Source organism: Tachypleus tridentatus, unplaced genomic scaffold (genome assembly GCF_004210375.1).
Source record: "Tachypleus tridentatus isolate NWPU-2018 unplaced genomic scaffold, ASM421037v1 Hic_cluster_1, whole genome shotgun sequence".
Lineage (NCBI taxonomy): Eukaryota > Metazoa > Arthropoda > Merostomata > Xiphosura > Limulidae > Tachypleus > Tachypleus tridentatus.
Window position 1 is genome coordinate 27,511,095 of NW_027467777.1, and position 17,161 is coordinate 27,528,255.

Sequence of the window (17,161 nt, forward strand, 5' to 3'; positions counted from 1 at the left end):
GAATTCAAACTACTTCTTGTGTACAATACTTCGTAACTATCTGGAAAATAGTTTAATTTTACAAAAGTTCTTATTTATAATACTGCTTTCTACATGTGCTTAAAACTGAGGACCTCCAAATAAGTTTGCATTTTTGTTTCCATGTATGATAGTGGAATCTCTCTGTAAGTAAGTGTACCAATATAGAATAGTGGAATCTCTCTGTAAGTAAGTGTACCAATATAGAATAGTGGAATCTCTCTGTAAGTAAGTGTACCAATATAGAATAGTGGAATCTCTCTCTAAGTAAGTGTACCAATATAGAATAGTGGAATCTCTCTCTAAGTGTATCAATATAGAATAGTGGAACTCTCTCTAAGTGTATCAATATGGAATAGTGGAATCTCTCTGTAAGTAAGTGTATCAATATGGAATAGTGGAATCTCTCTGTAAGTAAGTGTATCAATATGGAATAGTGGAATCTCTCTGTAAGTAAGTGTATCAATATAGAATAGTGGAATCTCTCTGTAAGTAAGTGTATCAATATAGAATAGTGGAATCTCTCTGTAAGTAAGTGTATCAATATAGAATAGTGGAATCTCTCTGTAAGTAAGTGTATCAATATAGAATAGTGGAATCTCTCTGTAAGTAAGTGTATCAATATAGAATAGTGGAATCTCTCTGTAAGTAAGTGTATCAATATAGAATAGTTTATATTTTATTAATGTTATATTTATAACATGTGGAATACATGTTACTAAGCGTTAGATGCTAAGGGACACTGTTCCTATTGGTCATTGACAACACTACTAGTGTATCCAACAGTTGGTTATTTTCTAGTTTTTTCATGTCTAGGTCTTCTATGGATTTCAGGTAAGGTCTCGCTTGGTGATGTCTGAGATGGGTTTTCATAGAATGTAGAAAATAGTGTCGACTTTCTTCGCAGGGTCTTGATTGGCTATTTTCCATAAGTCAGTGGTACTGACTTTTTCTGACCATTATATATGAAGGATGCACATTACTAAGTGCATTTGTGTAGAACATTGTGAACTTTTATGTTATTAATATGTGAATTTCAGTTTTAAAAAATAATAAAGGGACAAAAAACCCGTATATAAGGTTAAAATTTGAAGTGTAAAACATTTAAACAAGAGCTGAATTAGATGTGTTATAGAGTAGAACCATAGGATTGGTCTTATCTTTCAGGTTTAAAAAAGTTTCTTTGAATGAAGACTAAAATATGTGTTACCAAAGCTTATTTCTAATATATTCCTCAAAAGTGAGAAAAAAATATTCAGATTAAAAATCTGTTAATAAATGGAATAGTTATTAAAACTTTGAATTAATTTAATACACATAAAGTATACAAAGATACAGTATGTACTGTGTATAACAAGAACTGGAGTTATTAATTATGAAGTGTAGATGGTTGGCTGAAAGACTTAATCAATTTAGAAATTTTAACCTGAATCAGTACAATTGTTTATAGAAACAAGACACACATAGAAGGTATTGTGAATCTGACAGGCACAAAAGATACTCCATAGAACAGGGGTTCACAACCGGTGGGTCGCGAAGCCTTGGCAGGGGAGTCGCGAAGACTTGGCAGGGGAGTCGTGTAACCTTGTTAGAAGTAGCTTGGCATACATTAATTTTATTTCATCAATTACATTTTCATGTCGAGAGTGCAAAAAGGTTGGGAACCCCTACCATAGTAGGTACTGCGAATCTGACAGGCACAAAAGTAACTCCATAAAAGGTATTGTAAATCTGACAGGCACAAAACTAACTCTATAGAAGGTATTGTGAATCTGACAGGCACAAAACTAACTCCATAGAAGGTATTGTGAATCTGACAGGCACAAAACTAACTCCATAGAAGGTATTGTGAATCTGACAGGCACAAAACTAACTCCATAGAAGGTATTGTGAATCTGACAGGCACAAAACTAACTCCATAGAAGGTATTGTGAATCTGACAGGCACAAAACTAACTCCATAGAAGGTATTGTGAATCTGACAGGCACAAAACTAACTCCATAAAAGGTATTGTGAATCTGATAGACATAATAGTAACTCCATAAAGGTATTGTGAATCTGACAGGCACAAAAGTAACTCCATAGAAGGTATTGTGAATCTGATAGATACAAAACTAACTTGATAGAAGGTATTGTGAATCTGATAGACAAAGGTAACTCTATAGAAGGTATTGTGTATCTGATAGATACAAAGGTAACTCTATAGAAGGTATTGTGAATCTGATAGGCACAAAAGTAACTTCATAGAAGGTATTGTGAATCTGACAGGCACAAAAGTAGCTCTATAGAAGGTATTGTGAATCTGATAGGCACCAAACTAACTCCACAGAAGGTATTGTGAATCTGATAGGCACCAAACGAACTCCATAGAAGGTATTGTGAATCTGATAGATACAAAACTAACTCGATAGAAGGTATTGTGAATCTGATAGACAAAGGTAACTCTATAGAAGGTATTGTGAATCTGATAGAAACAAAAGTAACTCTATAGAAGGTATTGTGGATCTGATAGACAAAGGTAACTCTATAGAAGGTATTGTGAATCTGATAGAAACAAAAGTAACTCTATAGAAGGTATTGTGAATCTGATAGATACAAAAGTAACTCTATAGAAGGTATTGTGAATCTGATAGGCACAAAAGTAACTCCATAGAAGGTATTGTGAATCTGACAGGCACAAAAGTAACTCTATAGAAGGTATTGTGAATCTGATAGATACAGAAGTAACTCTGTAGAAGGTATTGTGACTCTGATAGATACAGAAGTAACTCTATAGAAGGTATTGTGAAACTGATAGATACAAAAGTAACTCTATAGAAGGTATTGTGAATCTGATAGATACAAAAGTAACTCTATAGAAGGTATTGTGAATCTGATAGATACAAAAGTAACTCTATAGAAGGTATTGTGAATCTGATAGATACAAAAGTAACTCTATAGAAGGTATTGTGAATCTGATAGATACAAAAGTAACTCTATAGAAGGTATTGTGAATCTGATAGATACAAAAGTAACTCTATAGAAGGTATTGTGAATCTGATAGGCAGAAAAGTAACTCCATAGAAGGTATTGTGAATCTGATAGGCAGAAAAGTAACTCCATAGAAGGTATTGTGAATCTGATAGATACAGAAGTAACTCTATAGAAGGTATTGTGAAACTGATAGATACAAAAGTAACTCTATAGAAGGTATTGTGAATCTGATAGATACAGAAGTAACTCTATAGAAGGTATTGTGAAACTGATAGATACAAAAGTAACTCTATAGAAGGTATTGTGAATCTGATAGATACAGAAGTAACTCTATAGAAGGTATTGTGAATCTGATAGATACAAAAGTAACTCTATAGAAGGTATTGTGAATCTGATAGATACAAAAGTAACTCTATAGAAGGTATTGTGAATCTGATAGAAACAAAAGTAACTCTATAGAAGGTATTGTGGATCTGATAGACAAAAGTAACTCTATAGAAGGTATTGTGAATCTGATAGGCAGAAAAGTAACTCCATAGAAGGTATTGTGAATCTGATAGGCAGAAAAGTAACTCCATAGAAGGTATTGTGAATCTGATAGATACAGAAGTAACTCTATAGAAGGTATTGTGAATCTGATAGATACAAAAGTAACTCTATAGAAGGTATTGTGAATCTGATAGATACAGAAGTAACTCTATAGAAGGTATTGTGAAACTGATAGATACAAAAGTAACTCTATAGAAGGTATTGTGAATCTGATAGATACAGAAGTAACTCTATAGAAGGTATTGTGAATCTGATAGATACAAAAGTAACTCTATAGAAGGTATTGTGAATCTGATAGATACAAAAGTAACTCTATAGAAGGTATTGTGAATCTGATAGATACAAAAGTAACTCTATAGAAGGTATTGTGAATCTGATAGGCAGAAAAGTAACTCCATAGAAGGTATTGTGAATCTGATAGGCAGAAAAGTAACTCCATAGAAGGTATTGTGAATCTGATAGATACAGAAGTAACTCTATAGAAGGTATTGTGAAACTGATAGATACAAAAGTAACTCTATAGAAGGTATTGTGAATCTGATAGATACAGAAGTAACTCTATAGAAGGTATTGTGAATCTGATAGATACAAAAGTAACTCTATAGAAGGTATTGTGAATCTGATAGATACAAAAGTAACTCTATAGAAGGTATTGTGAATCTGATAGATACAAAAGTAACTCTATAGAAGGTATTGTGAATCTTATAGATACAAAAGTAACTCTATAGAAGGTATTGTGAATCTGATAGATACAAAAGTAACTCTATAGAAGGTATTGTGAATCTGATAGGCAGAAAAGTAACTCCATAGAAGGTATTGTGAATCTGATAGGCAGAAAAGTAACTCCATAGAAGGTATTGTGAATCTGATAGATACAAAAGTAACTCTATAGAAGGTATTGTGAATCTGATAGATACAAAAGTAACTCTATAGAAGGTATTGTGAATCTGATAGATACAGAAGTAACTCTATAGAAGGTATTGTGAAACTGATAGATACAAAAGTAACTCTATAGAAGGTATTGTGAATCTGATAGATACAGAAGTAACTCTATAGAAGGTATTGTGAATCTGATAGATACAAAAGTAACTCTATAGAAGGTATTGTGAATCTTATAGATACAAAAGTAACTCTATAGAAGGTATTGTGAATCTGACAGGCACAAAAGTAACTCTATAGAAGGTATTGTGAATCTGATAGATACAAACATAACTCTATAGAAGGTATTGTGAATCTGACAGGCACAAAAGTAACTCTATAGAAGGTATTGTGAATCTGATAGACATAAAGGTAACTCCATAAAAGGTACTGTGAATCTGATAGGCACCAAACTAACTCCATAGAAGGTATTGTGAATCTGATAGATACAAAACTAACTCGATAGAAGGTATTGTGAATCTGATAGATACAAAACTAACTCGATAGAAGGTATTGTGAATCTGATAGATACAAAAGTAACTCGATAGAAGGTATTGTGAATCTGATAGATACAAAAGTAACTCGATAGAAGGTGTTGTGAATCTGATAGATACAAAAGTAACTCTATAGAAGGTATTGTGAATCTGATAGGCACAAAAGTAACTCTATAGAAGGTATTGTGAATCTGATAGGTACAAAAGTAACTTTATAGAAGGTATTGTGAATCTGATAGGCAGAAAAGTAACTCTATAGAAGGTATTGTGAATCTGATAGATACAAAAATAACTCCATAAAAGGTATTGTGAATCTGATAGATACAAAAGTAACTCCATAAAAGGTACATCTGTTCTCTGCATTCCATTTTTCTAGGACTTGACCAAAGGACATTAAAATTTGGTTTCATCTTTTTCAAAAGCTTCATTCTGGTATGCAGAAATAACATTTTCAACAGTTTTTCTGCTAGATTTCCAAGTTTTCCAAGAGATAAAATTAGTTGGATTACTAGGACCCCAGTCTTCTTGTGGTTGGAAAGCTTTTTTCAGTCTCTGAAACCCAAAATTAAAAACTCTGTTCACAGTAGTTGTTTGAAAATGTTTGTTTTCTACAGTTTGTAGTTTATTACAATATTTCATTTATTTACTTCATTATAAGGTAACTTCTAGGAATTAAAATTATTTTAAAGCTAAACAATATTTTGTTTTAATACATGAGGCTATAAGAAACCTGTGTAATTCATTCCTTATTTTTTGGTTAAACTTGTATATACATTTTGTCCATTAATTCAGCTTAAGTTTTTGGTTAAACTTGTACATACATTTAGTCCATTAATTTAGCTAAGTTTTTGGTTAAACTTGTATATACATTTAGTCCATTAATTTAGCTTAAATGGATTCTTAATTAATTGGCTTTTTTAAATATTGTTTATAACATTTACATATTTCTGAAATACAATGTAATAACTGAATAAAGAAACATAGAAGATAACTAATATGTAGGACCACCAGAAACTAGGCTTTACAGTTTGCAGTACAACAGGTTACAGTCCAGTGAGGGTAAATGTAAGATCAACAGTTGTTAACTAAGGCTAAGATCTGAAATTTACAATTATCTTTTTAACTAACGTGTTATGTCTTTGATGTAGAACCATCAAATAACTGGTAATCTGAACCTACACTTTTCAATTCATTGAGGAGAAATCAGATATTGCCTCGTGTAACCAGCTGAATTTGTAAAAGTTTTTATATTTTCATCTGTTTTTTAAGTAAGGAAAATTTAGAATATTTAAGATACTTGTCTTACCTGTGGACCTTTTGTATTGTAAACTACTCGCATAATCCATATGGGGATCTGGAAGATAGCAACAGCTGCCAGAACCCATCCTATTGCTGTACCCCAAGGTGGAATGGTACTACTTCCTTCACTGTTTTTTTCAATGACCAACATTACATTTCCATAAATAAAAATCACCTACAGGACACGGGTAAAAAAGAACCACAGCAATAGATGTGGGTATCATGATAGAGGCTGAATATTAAATGAATTATTTAACTTTTTTCAAAATTATTTCTAAATGATGTGAAAACGATAAAGGAAGTTTAAGTAACTTCTTAGTGACCTTCGCATGTCTGCTTGCATTTTCTCAAATCAAAGTTAACGGTTTCAACTCCAAAAACCAATGAAGCATTAGAAACATAATCTAAAATTATTATGATAAAATTCGAATTATTGTTTCTTTACATTTTTCTACTTTTAGCATATCCATGATCAGGAAGCTGTCATGTCGATCTCTTGTAATGTTACTTAGACGTTTTGGGAAAGACCCAAATCACTATAGAATTATAATATTATTCTTTGTACATACATTCCTCTGTAGTACATATTCCTTATATTATAGCAGTACGTGCCAAGTGTATTGTTCTGGAACATACTATTTTAAACTTATTGTAAGTTATTCATGTTAGGTAAAAATTAATTTACAGTGAAAACAACAACATATCTTATAGCAAGAGGGCGTGCTTACAGTTAGTATCACAGGTGCGGTGACTATCCACGTGACCTTCCAGTACAGTCCGACTGCGGCATTTAGCATGAAATGAATGTCGTCACAGAAATTACTCCAACCTGTGAAAGTTTGTATTTTTCTGAATATTTTATCAAACAGCTTGTTATAAACGTTGTTAGCAAGTCATTATTTAAAGTTAATTTGATCTTACTAGACAAATTATTTAATATACTAGCATCTTATGACACGTCATAAAAGTAAAAACTAAGTTTACTTCCATGTTTTAATTTTCTTATTACAATAAAATATTAACCAGATTTAATCTTCCACAAAGGTGACATTAATTCATAGGAAGTTAGAGATCTTAGATTACCGGTACTCAGGTTCGTTTTGTTTAATTTTGGTAGAAATAAAAAATAAATTATGTGATCCAACCAGTAATATAGAACATAATTATAAAGTTACGTGGTCCTTTCTACTGCTCATAACTGGACAAGGAAATAAACACAGTTAAATTGAGCAATACGTGTAATCATTATATAGTTGTTACCACAGAGAAAACAGTTAGAAGCAGTTTAATTATTGTTTATGTAAGGGAAATTAAACTAGGTTATAAATGAAACATGTAGTTACTTTGGCCACACTCACTATATAAATGAGACATGTAGTTACTTTGGCCACACTCACTATATAAATGAGACATGTAGTTACTTTGGCCACACTCACTATATAAATGAGACATGTAGTTACTTTGGCCACACTCACTATATAAATGAGACATGTAGTTACTTTGGCCACACTCGCTATATATATGAAACATGTAGTTACTTTGGCCACACTCGCTATATAAATGAGACATGTAGTTACTTTGGCCACACTCGCTATATAAATGAGACATGTAGTTACTTTGGCCACACTCACTATATATATATGAAACATGTAGTTACTTTGGCCACACTCGCTATATAAATGAGACATGTGGTTACTTTGGCCACACTCGCTATATAAATGAGACATGTAGTTACTTTGGCCACACTCACTATATAAATGAGACATGTGGTTACTTTGGCCACACTCGCTATATAAATGAGACATGTAGTTACTTTGGCCACACTCGCTATATAAATGAAACATGTAGTTACTTTGGCCACACTCACTATATAAATGAGACATGTAGTTACTTTGGCCACACTCACTATATAAATGAGACATGTAGTTACTTTGGCCACACTCACTATATAAATGAAACATGTAGTTACTTTGGCCACACTCAGTATATAAATGAGACATGTAGTTACTTTGGCCACACTCGCTATATAAATGAGACATGTAGTTACTTTGGCCACACTCGCTATATAAATGAGACATGTAGTTACTTTGGCCACACTCGCTATATAAATGAGACATGTAGTTACTTTGGCCACACTCGCTATATAAATGAGACATGTAGTTACTTTGGCCACACTCACTATATAAATGAGACATGTAGTTACTTTGGCCACACTCACTATATATGAAGTTACTTTGGCCACACTCACTATATAAATGAAACATGTAGTTACTTTGGCCACACTCACTATATAAATGAGACATGTAGTTACTTTGGCCACACTCACTATATAAATGAGACATGTAGTTACTTTGGCCACACTCGCTATATAAATGAGACATGTAGTTACTTTGGCCACACTCGCTATATAAATGAGACATGTAGTTACTTTGGCCACACTCGCTATATAAATGAGACATGTAGTTACTTTGGCCACACTCGCTATATAAATGAGACATGTAGTTACTTTGGCCACACTCGCTATATAAATGAGACATGTAGTTACTTTGGCCACACTCACAATATAAATGAGACATGTAGTTACTTTGGCCACACTCACTATATAAATGAGACATGTAGTTACTTTGGCCACACTCACTATATAAATGAAACATGTAGTTACTTTGGCCACACTCACTATATAAATGAAACATGTAGTTACTTTGGCCACACTCACTATATAAATGAGACATGTAGTTACTTTGGCCACACTCACTATATAAATGAAACATGTAGTTACTTTGGCCACACTCGCTATATAAATGAGACATGTAGTTACTTTGGCCACACTCACTATAAAAATGAGACATGTAGTTACTTTGGCCGCACTCACTATATAAATGAGACATGTAGTTACTTTTAATTTACTACTATTTAAACATTTTAAATTACAAATTAACAATTTTTTACTTGGATCTAGACTGCTGCTGACTGTAACATTGTAGGATGAAAAATTGTTTGTTCATTTATTTATATAAACATACCGTATATCCACATCAGGCCTATTGTTTCCACAATACAGTAAAGAAAGGCAGCTGTTCCAACACCATAATTATCAAGTAGAGTCATGATATAAAGGCCAGCCTAACAGAAATTCAAGCAGAGAAGAAACATTTGATTCCAGAAACAAAGTTTTTAAAGCCATTTGTTTAAATGACCGCAGTAAATATTGCTGTATTGGTACTTTTCATTGTAGAACTGTTGTATAAGCATTGCAGGTCTCAGACTATTTTTATTAAATGTAGTAAATAAAATCTGCATTCGTAAACAAAAACAATATACTTAGATTGCAATTAGTTATATTTGCCACAAGAGAATAGTATTTTTAAACTTTATACAGTCTTTGGAATTTTTTGTAAAGGGTGTATGATGATATTTGAGACGCGTTATGTCTATATATGTATGGTAGACACAGTGTGGCTCAAATATATATACACAAACACACGCATGCGCACATATCCTTAAACTACTATTTCTCTCTCTTGTTATTTTGTTCTGCCCTGATTTCAGAGACCATTTTTAGGATGTAATTTTACGGATAATCTATATTTAAAAACATTCATGCACCACTTTTCAATAACCCGAATTAACTAAATTTTTTGAGGTAAAATTGGATAATCCAGGATGGATTATACAATACTTTAGTTACAACATAACAAGTTATTCAGTTCCATTGGTGGCTCTGGTTATCGTGATGTTAGTGTGGCTGTGAAACTGAATTGTCTTTCACACGTTCCCACTAGGTATTTAAGTGTTTCTTCCAGAAGGAAAGGATGGTGACAGTTTGTCCTAAGTGATGTTAGTGTGACTGTAAAACTGAATTGTCTTTCACACGTTCCCACTAGGTATTTCAGTGTTTCTCCCAGAAACTCAATGCACACATCATAAGTTTACCTTTATGAAAACTTTGATGGAGATGAATATGAAATGGTTAAAATCTGTTTCAGTTGAGTATCCTAGCAACGGATGCTCAGCTAACCCACTATGACGAGTAGTGTCGTTATGTGGGTTTTGTGTGATAGATGCCAGTACTTGAGGTTTGTTGTCTGTTCTTGGTCTGTCTGCAGATTGTGTAAACGAGCCTGTAATATGCAGTCACTGACATACATATCCTATTATCTGATGTGAAGAATGGCGGTCACCTGGCTATTTCATAGCACACAGTAGGACAAGGTTAAACTGGATATTAGACTATTAGTTAGAGGGCAGCTGTAACACAATGTTCATGTATGTTTCTTTGTGAAGGAGACTTTTATTTTACCACTTTTAACATTTTAGACCTTTCAAATGTGCAATGTTCTGCTTATGTAAAAATTTGAACTTTCACCTCAAACTTGATATGGTCAAATTTCTATTGCACGGTCCATACACATGGAAGGGTTAATTTATGTCTATATTTGTCGTGCCGAGGAGCGGTGTTGAAGATGTTTAGTTTAAAATGTTTTATTGATTACTGTCTACATACACCTCTGCCAATAACATTCTCGTGATGCATTTCAAAACATTTTGAAAAACTCCAACAATATGATCATACAACACCTTATTCTATACCACAAACAATTATTATCAGTACCACTTTATTTCTGAACGATTTGCCTGCAGTGGTCTTTTGAAACACCCTGTGTATAAATATATATAATTCACTCAAACATTAGACCTAACTGTTGTTGAATTTCATCACACGTCATTTTGAGATAGTCATTTGTTTGTAATATTAAGGAAGATGTAACAGGAATATGGTACAAATTCAATATTTGACTTTACAAGTTTGTTTATTTTCTACAATATTTGGAGTTATTTTGTCTCTACTAATAAGTTTTTATAAGTAATTCATTTTACTTGATTAAATTTTAATTCTGTTTTCATTTAGTATCTGATACTGTTACATCTGACTCGGTTTTTTGTAAGTGACTTCAAAGACTAAACATAATTTTTAGATACGTGTACAATTAAAAACTTTACATCTGTTGTGAGTGGCAGTCCACAAAGACAAAACACGCTACACAAGCACAAGGCTACAAGACTTTTCTTCTTCTGGAGGATGGGATACTGATCTTTGATAGATGTCAGAATTGTTTCGACTTGAGCGATCTGCAACAGAAAACGAAGAAAAGTAGGTAGAGGTGAAAGGTAATAAAGACACTGAAGGTTAAAAACAAAGTTACGTAAAAAAATACACAAATCACGCATCTTACTATAACAGTCGTATCGTGTATATGTATGTGACCGAAATAAAGACATGTAGCCTCATCTATTGAATGACAACACTTAACAGAATGATTTAAAATTTTCACACTTTTGGTGTTCAAGATACATACAATTAAAAGTATAACTCTGGTGCCGGATTATCCTAGTAACAAGAGTAGCATATGCTACGGTCAAGGGCCAGCGCTAAGTGCTTTCAGGCTATCAACATGGGTTGGCCAATCACAAATTCTGTGTTGATATAAATGGATTGTTCATTTCGTTATGCACTTTAAGTGAAAGTAAGAAATCCATAGATCGTTTCTAATTAAACAAGATATAGATGGAACGCTTTATAAGTGGATTTTGAAGGCTTTAAAATTTACATGCCGAAAAGTGAAGTTTGTGGGTACTTCTATTCTTGGCGATTCATGGATGAAAATAGTTCGCCAAAGAGAGTTTAGGGTCAAATTTGCTGGCAACAGGTGAATACTGGTAGGGCATATACTAAAGATTATATATACATAGGTACCACACTTGCTAGCAACAAGTGGTCCCTATAGAAGGTGAAAATATAAAGCCAAAACCTCTAACCTCAGACACACAGTCGATTTTCCAATTTGCTACTACAACAGTGATGAGCAAAGCCTACGCGACCAAAGTTAGAGTAGGAGGTTATAATTTATTATTTTGTTGTTTCTTATTATGAGAAGCAAAAACAGCTAAATGACCGTTAAATATAAAGTTTTTAAAAGTCCACTCACTTCTAAGCTGTTTGGATACAACAGAGTTTTATTTCATCGTAATAATTGGTTGCACATGAAACTACGGCAAACACATAATCGATAAGCACCTTTCTGTGTGCCTCATTGCATTGCTGATCTGTTTTGTTTTTGAATTTCGCGCAAAGCTACTCGAGGGATATCTGCGCTAGCTGTCCCTAATTTAGCAGTGTAAGACTAGAGGGAAGGCAGCTAGTCATCACCACCCACCACCAACTCTTGGGCTACTCTTTTACCAACGAATAGTTGGATTGATCGTAACATTATAACGCCCCCACGGCTGAAAGGGCGGGCATGTTTGGCGCAACCGGGATTCGAACCCGCCACCCTCGGATTACGAGTCGAACGCTTTAACACGCTTGGCCATGCCGGGCCCATTGCTGATTTGCAAAAAATTAATAATCTTTTACTTGAAGTTTTAATTTTATTTTCAAGGATAATATAATGGTTCTACATAACTCAGCCGTCATATTTTTGTGGTATATTGTTATGAGAAAACACAAGTTACCTACTGTCAGTTGAGACTGCCATTTTTTTTTTTTGTGCTAGGCCTAAATACTATCTGCTGGACCTAAAGTAAGTTAAAATATTTAACATATATTTTATTGCTGGCCTAAATCTTTCCTTTTTCACAAGAACACCTTGCTTGTGTAAAATAACCCAGTATGCTTTTAGTGTTATGTACAAAATACATCATGTAACAAGGCCTATAATTATTAAAACTAGTTTGAAGGACAAATTACTAATGAAAACAATGGGAAATTAAACAACATCAGTGGCTGTCTGGGTCGCATATCAATTCCGGTTCGGTGATTCTATACTTGCCCTAAGCAACATCAGTTGCTGTCTTGGTCGCATATCAATTCCGGTTCGGTGATTCTACACTTGCCCTAAGCAACATCAGTTGCTGTCTTGGTCGCATATCAATTGCGGTTCGGTGATTCTACACTTGCCCTAAGCAACATCAGTTGCTGTCTGGGTCGCATATCAATTCCGGTTCGGTGATTCTACACTTGCCCTACTACTATAGTACTATACTGCCTTCAACTTTTATGAACGACTGACTGTTTAAGGTTAGCGATTTTAGTCTTATATTACAGGGTTTTGCAAGCAAAGTGAGACATATGAATAATAATTAAAAAATTATATATATTTTCTTTTAATTCCTTATGAACAAGAATATCTCGAATGAAATGAAAGAAATAAGTATAAGAAATTTTGCTGAAGGAAGACAGATTAGTGACATCATAAGGATGGTTAATCTTTCCACGGTTTATAGGGTAATAAATCAATATAAAAAGGAAAATAGGACATCAAATCAGTCTGAGGGAGGAATATAGTCCAATAAGTTAAATGATGATATCAAAAGAGATATTAAGACAATAGTAGGTGACCGCTGTAATACATCGTTTACTGAAATTTCAAGAAAAACATTCACGGATTCATAATGTTGCTTTATCTGAGTTAAACATCTTAAGGACACTAGATGGGTTTAACTATATAGGATGGCCCGTAAGTCCCTACCCATCCTTATGTTATTATGTTATATTCAATAATACTAATGATGAGTTGAAGGCAGCTGTTACCGCGGCATTTGGAACAATAACCCCTGCTATGTTGAGGAAAATGTCTCACAGAACATAACGTCGCATAAATTATGCAGCGAGAATGAGGGACAGCACACAGATACAGTGGATACATAAGATATATGGATGGGTAGAAAGTTACGGGCCACCCTGTACATTAAAAATAATAAAGTTTATACCGGAGAAGAGAATTTCTGATGCCAATATTCGTGGCAAAAGATCTATGCTTGTGAGTTTCTTGAAATAATAACCCGGTTTTCAGAAAACAAAATAATTTTTGTTGATGAAATAGTATTTAATGTTAATGTGAGAGTTTCAAGAGGTATGCCATTCAGAGATACAACGCCAAGAATGTCAGTGCCAGGGGTCAAGTCAAGAAACATATCTGTTTGCTCAGCTATGATAAAAAAATGAGCATATTTTCAAAAAATTAAAATAGGGGCATATAATTGTGCTGCATTTATTGACTTTCTAAATGATCGTTTTAATTTATTAAGAAAGAAATAATATGGAAAACTGAATTATCATTTGCAATAATTGCAGAATACATAAGACATCTTAAGTGCTGGAAAACTTTTGAAATGTCAGGACATCAAGTTAAGTTTCTTTCCTCCTATTTGTCAGTTTTCAATCTGACTGAGAATCTTTTTGCGCAGTGGAAAAACAAGGTCAAAGAATTGCAGCCAACCAATGAAGATGATTTGATGTCAAACATTAATTCAGCTCTTGAAAACATCTGATCAAGTGGTTGTGGAAGTTACTGCAAGCATATGATGCGTGAAATACTTACATTTTCAAGAATTAATGAAAATCTTAATTAAATTAATTCAAAAATGTTATCCCTTCTTCTAAAAAAAATTATATCTCTCACTTTGCTTGCAAAACCCTGTATCGCCTTCAACTGGGGTTATTATTTTAACACAGTAGTTAGTGGGAGCGTGATATCGATATGTATATAATCTTAAGACCTTACGACACATGAATTACGTGTTGTATATTTACGTTGCTTAAGATGCACAGCCGTGGTAGGTGTACGTCCATTTTCTTGTTTTCTTGAGTGATTTTGTCTAGCTTTGTTGAAACGCAAAAACCTAAGTTTTTTTGTTTTTTTTAGCATTTGGTATGTCTTTCCCAACTGAGTTCCAATTAGCAACTAAACAGAGGATTTTCAGAACACTGTTCCTAGTTGGTTGTTGAGTGCATGTGATCCACGAGCGCTCATAGCCACAACAGTCACATAAATTTGTTCACTAATCTTTGTTAGTAGCTCTACTTACGTTTCATTATATAAACTGTTGTTATGGACGTGGCTTGCCAACTCGTACCTTATAATTTACTGAAGTGCATATTTTTATTTACATAAACTATTTGTTTTTAAATGCCAATTTCATTGATCTTTTCCATTCCAGATACCAATGAGCAGTAGAGCCAGAGATATTGGACGCCATAATGCTCCTGGAAGCGTAAAACGTAAAGCGAAGGAAGTAAAAGAAAGAAGAGACCAACCTGTGATATCAAAAACAGAATATTTTGATGTTCATGGTGATGGTGCTATAACCGCTGTAGCTGGAAATATAGGAACAGCTAGTATTAGTGTGTCAGAAGGCATGTAGCAACAGCCAGCATCCATTGAATGCGAAAGAACAAGTGAAAGTGGCCAAACAATCTAGATGATTGTGATCGTAAAATTGGATAGCCAATGGAAGTGATGAATGTCAACATGCTGATAGTGATTTCTTTTCATCCATGGGATTGTATGACAATGAAAAGAAACCTCAGTACTTTGAGAAGTTTTCTTTCACACATGCTCATAAAATTACAAACAAGCAACATGCAAGAAAGTGGTTATGTTATTCAGAAAGCAAAGAAAGCCTATTCTGTTTCCCATGCAAGGTTATGACTTCAGATGTTCATCAAAGTTTACTGAAGAGGGGTCTAATGACTGGAAAAATTCAAGCATTCTATTATGTCGACATGAAGAAAGTTCTTCACACAGGTAAGCTTTAATTTCACTGTTGATGCGTAAAAACAAAGATGAACGTGTCGATTCCCAACTTGTGAAACAAATAGAGACCGAACAAAAGTATTGGTGCACACTTCTAGACCGAACAAAAGTATTGGCGCACACTTCTAGACCGAACAAAAGTATTGGCGCACACTTCTAGAACGAACAAAAGTATTAGCGCACACTTCTAGAACGAATAATTGAAGTTGTAAAGTTTTTAGCAGATCGAGGCCTTTCATTTCGTGGCAGTGATGAAACTTGGATTTCCTCATAATTACTTGGAGTTGTTAGAATTACTGGTCAAGTTTGACCCTTTTCTGGCAAAGCATATAAATACTCATGCAAACAAAGGAAGGGGACATACACCACACCTATCTAGAACAACATGTGAGAAATTCATCAGTCTAGTTGGATCTATCATACTGGATCACATTATCTGTGAAATGAAGAAATAAGTATTATTCTGTTTCATTGGGTTATACTCCAGATATATGTAATGTGGACCAGTTGAATTTGATTATGCGCTATGTTTTACCATCTGAACCAGTGGAAAGACTTGTGAAGTTTTTGGATATGGAAGGTCATAGTGCTGAACAGCTCGCTCAAAGTTTACTTGGCTTTTTAAAGGAAAATAACGTTGATATAAAAGAGTGCTATGGTCAAAGTTATGACAGTCTCAGCAACATGAGGGGCAAATATAGTAGCTTACAAGCACGAATTAAAGAGATGAATGAGTATGCGGATTACATTCCATGTTTAGTTGGAAAACTGAATGTTGTCAAGAAGCATTCATTTTCTGTGAATTTGTCAGAAGCCTGAACACATTGTTTTCTGCTTCTATCTATCCGTGGGGTCTGCTGCATTATCTGATGGTGGTGCTCATTTGCCCATTGTGAAAAAAATGTCAGATACCAGGTGGTCAGTTCGTGCAGATGCAACACAAAATTTTTACACAGCTTTTCTGCATTAAAACAAGTTTCAAGTGACATTTCAATGATCAGAAGGTAGAGTGTCGTAAACAGGTTCGTGGACTACTTTCAATCATGATGAAGTTGGATACGGGAATAATGTTCATACTGTGTGATCAAGTATTACAGTATTTTCAAATGACCAGTGCTTCTTTACAATCTTCTAACCAAGACTTGAACACAGCTTATGCACTCTATAAATCCTTGCATGGATATTTTCAAGCTATGCGGTCTACTTTTTCAGACATTGAGCCAAGGATCTGACTTAGTGTGAAAATTGTCATCAACAAACTCGAAGGGTTAAGTCACGAAATGATGATGTCAGTGGTTCCACCATTCTTGGTGA

At 33.9% G+C, this 17,161-nt stretch overlaps 1 protein-coding gene and 1 long non-coding RNA gene across 6 annotated transcripts in view; one reads left to right on the forward strand and one right to left on the reverse strand.

Annotated features, from left to right (window-relative positions):
* Positions 1–1,305: 1,305 nt before the first annotated feature.
* Positions 1,306–17,161, reverse strand: part of LOC143242043 (sodium-dependent nutrient amino acid transporter 1-like) — a 37,564-nt gene continuing 21,708 nt past the window's right edge. For all 3 annotated transcript variants that reach the window (XM_076485383.1, XM_076485384.1, XM_076485385.1), the window contains 5 exons: positions 11,253–11,381; positions 9,275–9,374; positions 6,980–7,080; positions 6,259–6,426; positions 1,306–5,504 (listed from right to left, as the gene is read on the reverse strand). In XM_076485383.1, the coding sequence (XP_076341498.1) occupies positions 5,346–5,504; positions 6,259–6,426; positions 6,980–7,080; positions 9,275–9,374; positions 11,253–11,381 (657 nt within the window). In that variant the 3' untranslated portion in view covers positions 1,306–5,345. The remainder of the gene's footprint in view (positions 5,505–6,258; positions 6,427–6,979; positions 7,081–9,274; positions 9,375–11,252; positions 11,382–17,161) is intronic.
* On the forward strand, positions 6,952–16,188 carry LOC143242044 (uncharacterized). 3 transcript variants are annotated; one of them, XR_013022390.1, is made up of 2 exons: positions 6,952–7,088; positions 9,291–9,522. It is a non-coding gene; the product is annotated as an uncharacterized LOC143242044 (long non-coding RNA). The 3 variants fall into 3 exon arrangements; XR_013022389.1 differs by lacking the exon at positions 9,291–9,522 and adding an exon at positions 15,252–16,188 and having other exon boundaries at positions 6,962–7,088; XR_013022391.1 differs by having other exon boundaries at positions 7,011–7,088; positions 9,211–9,522.